Source organism: Clavelina lepadiformis, chromosome 8 (assembly GCF_947623445.1).
Source record: "Clavelina lepadiformis chromosome 8, kaClaLepa1.1, whole genome shotgun sequence".
Taxonomy (NCBI): Eukaryota; Metazoa; Chordata; class Ascidiacea; order Aplousobranchia; family Clavelinidae; genus Clavelina; species Clavelina lepadiformis.
In genome coordinates this window covers 18,022,550-18,032,819 of record NC_135247.1, presented here as the reverse complement: position 1 = coordinate 18,032,819, position 10,270 = coordinate 18,022,550, and the positions used below count along the sequence as shown (strand labels likewise).

Sequence of the window (10,270 nt, the reverse complement as noted above, 5' to 3'; positions counted from 1 at the left end):
ATACAGTAATCAGTTGGTGAAGGTGATCATGACGAGGGAAAAACTGAGGCGCCAAACGGAAAAAAATTGCAATTTCTGTGAGCATGTTGAACTTCAACGTCACGCTTTCAACAAGATGTTAGACAAAACAGATATCAGTGTGGCCGGTGTTGTTTTTTAATTGGGAATTGCCAAACCAGTAAGCACGCTAAAAACTTTCAGGTCGCAAGGATAATTAATTTAAGTGACAACGTGCTTACAAATTGGTAAAATTTGGTTTTTAGACCAAAACTTTTGCCGTTGATTTTAGCAAGCCATTATAGGAGTTTGTTTGTTGCGTGATTTTCTTGGCATTTTATGAAGATATAGCTGAAGGCGTATTAAAGTCAAAAGTAAAATATTAGGAAGCCCCAAGCAGGATTAACAATAGGCCTAATTGCTTCCTAGCAATTTTACCACATAATAAAACTAACCAAAACTCCAACCTTTTTGTCGGTTGAAACGAAACAAACAGGAAAATCAGTTGGTAAATATGCAAAACGCCTTTTAGCGGCTGAGGACGTATGTGGGGTAAAAACCGGAAAACTTTTCAAGGTTACAAATTACAATGTCTGGCAAGCTGTCGATGGCGAGTAACCACACAATGCTTATTTATTGGCATCAAAATAATGCAAAATGCATTGGGTAATAGCACATTAAAAGTTGCCTGAATTACTGCAGTTAACTGCGCCAACCCAGCCATTTAAATGCCCCTACCAAAAACTTATCTCGTATAAGCGAAGCTACTGTACTTCGAAAAGGAGCGCGCCACGCAATAAGTCCAAGCAACAGTGCTGGAAAGAAGTAAGATGTTAATTATTGTAAAAAAGAATTTTAAGTGACACTTGGACACAGTAGCTACTTTAAAACCTACAAAAAGACAGACAATACGAAGAAAATCGATTAACTTACTAAAGATATCTTGGTATATTTTTATTAATACAGGGGTAGAAAACACATAATACAAAACGCTAAAGGTGAATGTACAAAAAGCAGAATAGTCCCAAGTGACACAGCAAACTTAAACTTGAAGCATGCAAATAAATGTGCTTCATAGCATTTTCAAGCAACGATAACATACAGACATAAAAAATGAATAAGATTTAGACGTAAACAAAATTAAAGCAATGACTTGCTGAAACAGAACACCTATTATTATAAACTTGTTTGTTGTGCAGCACCGTGCAGATTTTGTTCAAGGCCCCACCGTAAGAATAAAATTTAGAACCATGGTGTAGTGGTGTTTTTCGTATACAGGTTTACAGAATTACGGAAGATCAAGCTGTCATTACATAGAAGCAGTTACCGTTAAAAATATCAATGCTTGTCAAGTGATAGTAAAAAAATCATGCAAGATGTAAATGACACCACAACCACTCTAATCCAAATCTGCTTTCATCCTTAAACAGACAAACAAAGATGATAAAAGAAAATCTAAACTGTTTAACGCAATAACAACAAAAACTTTGTAAAATAAGAAATGAGAGTCAAAGTGCATGGATCATCAAATTGTTCTAGGAGTTACAACAGACAGTGTCACGAGAAAACTGCAACTGACCATGAATATAACCATTGCAGTTAGGAAGTATTGTGTGCATGATTGCCCGCACGAATAGCGACACAGATAAAGAAGTCCAAAATGTGTGGCAGTGTCCTTCCAATACATTACTACCACTTTATCAGACTGTTATCGTTCTTCCATGTTCATCAGCAGCATTATAAATTCCAACTTCAGGCTCCTGAGTAGTACTTGACTGCACTTGACTGGATGATGACCGCCTGCATGAAGAATTTTATGAATTGAAGTTACAAGTCCAGTTATTCAAGTAGAAATCTCAATTTAGTAGGAATAAATTATGGTAAGTCTTTCGCATGCATTAGGCGTTTAATAGTTTCTCATCATCAAAAAGTCTTTTACAGATTGGAACACTTGCACTTTGCAGTCTTGCTTTATACAACTTGATCTTCATTGCCAGCTTTTATTTTCACCAGTAGCTGGGGCATCTATCAATTTGTCTGGTTCACTCAAATGTACACTGGATTACGTGATTGTCTGCATTCTTTAACATAGTTTGTTGTCTATTATAATGCTTCCACAATTTCTGAAGTTAAAAATCCTCAAACATAGCTGATCTGCTGCCCCATCTGATACGTGCTGCAATCAGGAAGACAAAATCCATTAACCTAAATGACTGCAGATTCTTTCCATCCAGCATGCTCCACAGTATACATATAGTTCTGCTATTTTTAACTAAAATATTTTTATGCTAAACTAAGTTACAACTTTGTTAATGTGCTGAAAACCTAATGCTACTCTTGAGTTAATAACGCCACACTAACATTATAGGATTACAATAAATACCACTGATAATAATTCAGAGTATTATCCCTAAATCCTGAAATTCTTTATGCTGCAATCTAGGCCAAGAAAAACAAGATGCTGACATATTTCTATAATGACAAGTGGCTTTCGAAAAGTACAAAAACCTTTAATAAGAGGACACTTGAACCAATTATTATTTGTCTGGTATGCGGTGTTGCATTGGTATTCTATGTACAGCGACAAGCAAATAACTTTTGCTGAATATATCATACCGCACTACAGCAAGTGCTACCTTCTGCTAAGTTAAGTCAACTTACTGTGATTGTAATAAGCAACATATATCAAAGCCTGTCCTTTATGCTATTTTGCAACAAAACATACTTGAAATATTGTCTAAAAAACTTCATCATGCAAAAAAAAATAGAAAGACCGCGAATCTGACCTTCCATCAGTTGGCTCTCCAAAGTGATCCCCTTCTCCTCGATGCTCTCTTTGTTTTCGCCGTTTCTCTCTTCTCTCCTTGCGGCCGTCTTCTTCCTCTTTCTCTCCTCTAGGAGAAAATTTGTCTCGTCTCTCTCCTGCTTTCAACTTAAGCGACGTGCGTGGCTTTGGTTTAGGCCTGACAACACAATACAAAATGAGTTAGATACGAATCGTATCAGACCAGTGCAGAACCTATACACTTACAAACAAAGAATTAGTTCAGGTGAATACAAAAGTACAATGTAATTGTAAATGTGCTAGAGTAAAGGTAAATACTGTAGCTGAAAGCAAAACAGTCCAATTTCCAAAACAGCTAAAATTTATCAAGAACTGTATATATCACAAAAAGAAAGTGATATTTAAAAATGTGAAAATGTTTAAAATATTAAAATTAGTGATTCCTAATCTTAAAACGTGAATTTCAATGAAAATTACCGTGGTTCATCTTCTTTAAAACTGTTCTGATAAGGGTTGTTGGAAGCTCTGCTTGTACCAGCCCCGGATGACCCTTCCTCAGACGCATGACTTCTTCTTTTGACAGACTTCTTTGCATCTCGAACAACATTGTTTGTTGATGCGACTAACTCCTGGAAAGTCGGTCTTTTCTCTGGGTCATCATCCCAACAAATCTTCATAATTTTGTATCTAAAAAATTTCAATCAACAGCATTTTCCAATAATGCAATGCGATTGAAAGAAATATCACAATCAGTCATACAAACGATGAACATATTTAACTCCAATTAAATTAGGATTCAAGTAATAATACTTTTATTATATAGGCTATTTTATAATTTTAAAGCGTTTTATTCTAAGTGTTGCAGCTCTCGTTTATTGGGATAACCAAGGTCACGAACTAGCTGACCAACTAATATGTATGATATTTATATATAGTACAAGAATATTTAACACATGTAAAGACCATGAATAACAATGTATAAAATTACACCATCTCAACACTTCAAAAAATATATAATAGCCCCAGGTGAAGTGCTCCACAAATATTTGATAATTAACTGGCTACAAGCATGTACAATTGTCCATACATTGGCACAATGTAAAATGTGCCGTAGGTAGGGATGACTGTTTCAAACTATTGCTTATAGTTAAAAATTAATTGAAAAAACTAATTATTCGCTAATAGATATCCCTAGTCCTGACCGTACTATACTTTAATCTTTAATTATTATTTACTAATGATATAAACAACTAACTAACTAGCAATAATAACTTTAATCATTATCTTGCTCTGCTGTGAGAATTCAGACATTTTTCTATTACCAATATGAAGTATAATATGTTATTGAATACTTCAATACAACAAAGTCAAAAGATGTATATAAAATAAATGTTTTCAATGAAAATCAGAGCAATTAAAGTAAAATAATTCTATATGAACAGTAGAACCCGCATGCTTTCCTCATAAAACAAGCATCTTCAACTCCTTGCTAAAATAACACTTACAGTTTATAAGGGCAGCACTCAGGTCTGTCCATCCGCTTTCCTTCACTTAGATACTCAAGTATGGCAGCGGCTTGGATGGTGGGGTATGGGATTGCCCCCCTTGTCATAATTTCCCAACAAACAATTCCGAAAGACCACTAAAAATGTTCAAAGTTGTTTTAAAGCCATTGACTTAAGCTGATAGATGATTAAGCAGGTACAAAATTATAAATAAAATGTATACCATGCATTCAAAATATGAAGCTAAGCATTAACGCAACAAAAAGAAACTGGCAGCTTCTCAGATTTTCCTTTTGCTTAAATCTGGACATGCCACGGAAATGTATTTGAAAATTTCCTAATGCATCTCATGCAAAATAAACTTATCAGCATCATATATCTACCATAAGTAAAGCTACGTTTGCGCGCTGTCGCAGTATTGAGATTGATGTGTTGTGTTACTCATCACAACATTGTTATCTGGCACCATATCCTATATCCAAACAATGTCTACTACTGATAAATCTATCAAAGTATAATATAAAATGAAAAATGGCTTTAGAAAAATATACAAATATACCGCGCACAAGCATAAAATTCAGCTAAAAATAGGTCAATAACACAATTGTACATACAATTGCACGTGTTATAAAGCGAACTTCATATTAATATCTGCATTACGTTGATATTAGCCAGGAATGAAATGTAAACGAACAGCTGAGTACACAATTATAAAAAGGAAACAAAGTCTTCATAGTTACAATGACAAATAAGAGAGAAAAGTGAAAAATAACACACCCCAGTGATTTTGGTCCCACAGTACAATGAATAAACCTGAGCATCTTTCTTTACAGTTATGAAAAGCTAATGGCACAGAATTACTTTTCAGGTCGGATAAAAAGGAAACTGATACTGTTGTGGATAAGTAAAGGACAAGCTTATATCTCTGATGAAGCTGAAACGTTTACTGATAAGACTATTTGACTTACAAATAGTATGGTAGGGTACTTCAGTAATGAATCAAAGGGCGTAGTACTCTTAAAAGTTATATTACACCACCCACACAAAAGTAACGTTATGTCATGGCACAAACGCTTACTGACACATAAAAGCCTTATGGTATAAGCGTGTTTTTAAATATAAAATTAACTTTTGTTAACAAATAGTTTGTAATTAAAAACTAAATCGTATACAACAATTAACCATTATTCCTATATATAATGTAGCATATATGATATATGATACTATTTAAAGTTAGTTGAAATAAGACAATTAATCATTCAACTTTGTTAATATGCAGGTACATGAGAAATCTTACAAACATTACCATATTTATATTAATATGTAAGTATTAAAGCAAAACACATACCACATCCGTCTTTTCATCATATCTGCCATATTTAATGCTTTCTGGTGGCATCCATTTCAATGGAAGTTGTGTTTTCACACTGCTCCTATAGTAATCACGGTCATAAAGGTCACGCGACAAGCCAAAGTCAGCAACTTTGACATTCCAATCTTCACCAACCCTGATAATAGGTTATGAGATAGCAAGCTCATACACACATGAATATACAGTTGGAATTTTCTTTACTATCATGTACATAGTTTATACTAACATGCAATTGCGAGCGGCCAAATCTCGATGGACAAATTTCTTTTCAGCTAGGTACTCCATGCCAAGTGCAACATTAGCACAAAACTTTATCAAGTGTAAGACAGTCAAAACCTGAAATTAACAGAAGATATTGAGCTCATGGGAAAATGTACAATTATATGCTTAAGATTAATGAATAAACTGTGTGAACCAATAAACTGTCAGTATTTGAATCTAGTTAAATATTAACCACATAGGCTTAACGAAATAACCACAAAAGTAGTATCATAACAGGAGGATCCTTGAAAAGATGCCAGGCTACTTTAATATATGCCAGAAGAATCTAGAAACTAACACTGTGCACAACGTCCCAGTGGCTAAAGAGTATTCTGTGAACTCCAATACAAAGCACAATTTTTCTAAGGATACTGTTTGGAAACATTTTTCTTCAAGTGAATATTAATGATTAAAGCTTATTAAAAATACAAGTAGAATAACTACATCAATGTTACATGCTAGTTGCTATGCCAAGCAATTAACTTAATCCCAGTAAACTTAAAGATAATATAATACTCATGCTGTAAGCTAAATGAGGTGGTTTTTAACTAATGGAAACTAAAACTATCCATCAAAAATTGTTTCCTCAACACTTAATATCTGAAATGAAATCACCTAGCCAACTATCAACCGAAAATCAACTTGAATCAACAACAGATCATCAGATCTACCACAAAATACCTTGAAATTAGTTACCACAACCGAACATTCAGATCACACAATGTCCAATTAAAAAGTGAACTTTCAGCAAGAGTTGCCTTGATTGAACGACCGGCCGGCACAAGATATGTGCATCATATAGAACACTAAGATCTACTGTTCTAGCATAGTATACACCCCAGCTGAATGCTGCACACTAGTTTGGTACCGCAGACCACATTCTCAAAAATTGATGTCGAGGTAAATGAAACTATGAGAAAGGTCACTAGCTGCCTGAAAAATATCCTAATTAGCTATCTACTTTCCCTACCCAGTAGCAGCCTTCCAAGGCTCAGACACAAAGCATTCTGCCAAAACCTATACAGCAAAGTTAAAAACCCTGACCATATTGAGCCGCATATGCTGTGCATTCAAGTTACTCCAACTCAGCTAAAATTAAAATAGCTCCATGCCCATTTGCTGATCCTACAGAAAAGGAAGGTATTGTCCTGCTATAAGTTTTCTCACCTCTCCCGCCATATGTCAGAGAAATGACTCTAAAACAAGGACATTACTACCCATGAGAAGTAAAACTCTTAGAGTAAAACTAAATAAGCATCACACTGGGAAATCAATCTTGAGATGAGTGACAATGTCTTGTAAATATCTGGGATGCAAATGTACTTAAAAAATTAAGCTACAAAACTTTAAAAATATTGGAAACTGATCAGCAACCAAGAATATAGAAGAAAGCAGAATTGGTTTCAATTGTATTATACTTAGAGTAGAAAGAATTCAATCGAAAAACGTCAAAAACTAAAAAGACAGAAATGTCTAATTTTGTATGTAATAGCAGACCACAAATTGTTGAAAAAGAGTTGCAACCCTGTGCCATAGTGCCCTGTGCTATAGTGTTCTGCGTCATAGTGCCCTGTGCCACAGTGCCAGGTTACATTGCTCTCTAGTTTACAAAGCTCCTGGCAGCTGGCTTCATTAAAAAAGCTTATAATATCGCCATATTCACTTGATCTAGCAGTGTATGGAAATAATACTGTAAGTGAAAGGTTGACCACAAAATAACAATAGTGGTTTTGTTAACAGAAAACATAAAGACAAAGCAAATGACAACAGCGAGCAAATGACCTGAATTCAGCAACAGGTTGAATATTCAAGCAAAAAGCGATTGATTTCATCGGAGAAAAGCATTAAAAACGTTCATGATATAAAAAATAGATTCATAATGGTATTCAACAATATATGTAATCATAAATACTATATATATGCATAAATGTACAGTAGAGTTCAACATCAAATTTCTACAGCCTCTACATACTCTACGTTTTTCTTTGCACACTTCATATCTTACATTATTGCCATCCCGTAGAAATGTTCGAAGGTCGCCATTTTTCATGAATGGGAGCACTATGAGAGGAGATGTCCGACCTTGATCAACGTCAGCATCGACACAAACTCCGATCAAGGAGAGAACATTCGGATGATCCAATCCTCGCATCATCACGCCTTCGCGAAGGAACTTCTCAATGTCTTCTGGATCCTGAAGATCTGCATTAAACAAAATTACCTCTGTAAGCACCAATGTGTGAACAGGTCAACATTTGAGTGATCAATACACACACTGAATAACCACACATAAAAACAAATACATATATCTATATATACATATGGGTATTTGTGCATTAACAACAATTATCTATTTGCATACTTTTCTCAAGTGGTAAAAATAAATTATATATATATATATACATATGAATACACTTTGAACACTCTGTTGACTCAGTTTAACAAAACTATTCACATTTATCGTCATTCAATGTAACAAAACCAGGGTATACTTTTGAGACTCTTTACAGCAACGTCAATGTGAGTTCCATCTCGCGTCTTCAGCTTTCCTTTCCAAATGTCACCAAAGTTACCGCCAGTGATCACTTCACCAAGCTGCAATCTTTCACGTTCCAGGTAACACTGACTTAATCCCATAGCAAGCTCACTGTCAAAGGCATCTAACAGTGGAGTTTCATAATTGTTTGAAGCGGAAGGGCCTATGACAACAGAACCTTATCTTTACAACAGCCATCTTACTTTCACCTCACTTTAATATGTTGGTCTACTAGATATTTATGCCTTATATTGATATATATTCAGTTACACAAATCAATAATAAACAAAATGAAAGGGTTTATACACTAATCAAAACCTTTTGTTCTAATATGAATTATCCTATGAATCTTTTGGAATTGCACCCATGTGAACTTTACATACATAGGCCTATTCAAGTGAAAAGGCTTTAATTTTGGATAACAAATCAAACTCAACCTCATAAGATAATAAATTACAAATAAACCAATTAAACAGTCAGATATCACACAAAAAATAATGCCTGTCTAAAACACCCTATCTTAGTGCCAGCTGTTTTCTTTGTCCTTGTATTATTTATTGCAGTAGAATGAAATATTAAGCATCCTACTGTGCCCTATCTTCACATTGGAGTTGGCCACAGATTCAAAATGAAAAATCAATAAATGTAAGTTATAACGTAAATAACCAAGGCCTATACATTTTAGGAGCCTATCAAGCACAATGACTGAAGGAGGTATTTTGCAAATAAATCCTGCAAAAGCCATGGGTGCAATACCGCGGTTATCACACATCATACGCTGGAAATATAATAGCAGATTTCGATCATCATTCAAAACCTTACCTTTTCTACTTGCATAGTAACTGAGAATTGGATAAGGATTGTAAGGTTGGGCACTTTGTGTGATTTTTTCGTCTAGCTCACCCTTTCGTTTTTTCCAAACAATGTAAACAATGATGGCAACAATAATAAATCCAAATATGCCAAAGCAAACACCAAGAATGACACCAACAGGATTGTCCTCGCTGGCATTGTTATTCACCCCGGTGTAATCCGCCCAAAACTCATCCTAAAACACACAACACTGACAGGCTACATTGAAAGATAATTGGAAAACTTGAAAAATAAATACCTAATGGCTAATTGTGTCTATCATACAGATAACACCACTGGATCTGTAGTTCAGTGAAGCTATCACTATCACTGTGGTCCAGTGATAGTTAACATAATTTTGCTCAACTCAAACTTTTCAATATCAGATCTCAAAGTAACCTAACTGGTGCTGACAAAATACCTAAATAAATATAATTTATAGATACACATATTTATATATAACCGTATATAACCAATTTGTAATATATTAGGCAATGGGCACAATTACTGACTGAGATTACTCATAAACTTTTCATGTGTAATATTGCCATTTGTACAAATATTAAGTACTTTGCAAGCTATTGAATAATAAATGTTTAATTATCACTGATAACCTTTCAACATTTAACTGCCAGCGTCTGGTGGGCACATTAACACAACTTATTATATATAAATCTAAGTAAAAGAGTATATGATACTTACCAATTTATTTACATCGGTCTCAAAAACCTCTCTCGCCTCCTCCCAGCTGCAAGTTTCTTCGTAACATTCTCGTTCTAAGTTTCCTTGTTGTAGTTCTTCAAAATGGTTCCACGAGTTTTTCAAAAGCTTTCTAGTTAAAAACCTACTTGCATCTTCCTTGCTGACAGTAATGTCTTTCAAAGATGGCATTGTGCAATGCCACAAAGATGAAACACCCAGATTCAAATACTCTGTAATCCTAACAACCTAATTTGACTTTC

General features: G+C 34.6%; 1 protein-coding gene across 1 annotated transcript; it reads right to left on the bottom strand.

Moving 5' to 3' along the window:
- Positions 1 to 938: 938 nt before the first annotated feature.
- LOC143468956 (hepatocyte growth factor receptor-like) lies at positions 939 to 10,270 on the bottom strand. Its single transcript, XM_076966446.1, has 10 exons — positions 10,011 to 10,270; positions 9,279 to 9,504; positions 8,413 to 8,619; positions 7,926 to 8,122; positions 5,886 to 5,995; positions 5,636 to 5,795; positions 4,288 to 4,424; positions 3,260 to 3,469; positions 2,784 to 2,960; positions 939 to 1,797 (listed from the first exon to the last, which is right to left on the bottom strand). The coding sequence occupies exons 1-10, from the start codon at positions 10,197 to 10,199 to the stop codon at positions 1,698 to 1,700; spliced, it is 1,713 nt and encodes a 570-aa protein (XP_076822561.1). The 5' UTR covers positions 10,200 to 10,270; the 3' UTR covers positions 939 to 1,697.

Bases quoted from the DNA above. Each gene is read 5' to 3' on its own strand.
- LOC143468956 (XM_076966446.1), bottom strand. From the start codon at position 10,199: ATGCCATCTTTGAAAGACATTACTGTCAGCAAGGAAGATGCAAGTAGG. The intron at 5,796-5,885 runs GTTAGTATAAAC...ACCTATTATCAG, and splicing joins TTGGCCGCTCGCAATTGCAT to GGTTGGTGAAGATTGGAATG. The intron at 2,961-3,259 runs GTAATTTTCATT...TTGTGTTGTCAG, and splicing joins TTTAAAGAAGATGAACCACG to GCCTAAACCAAAGCCACGCA.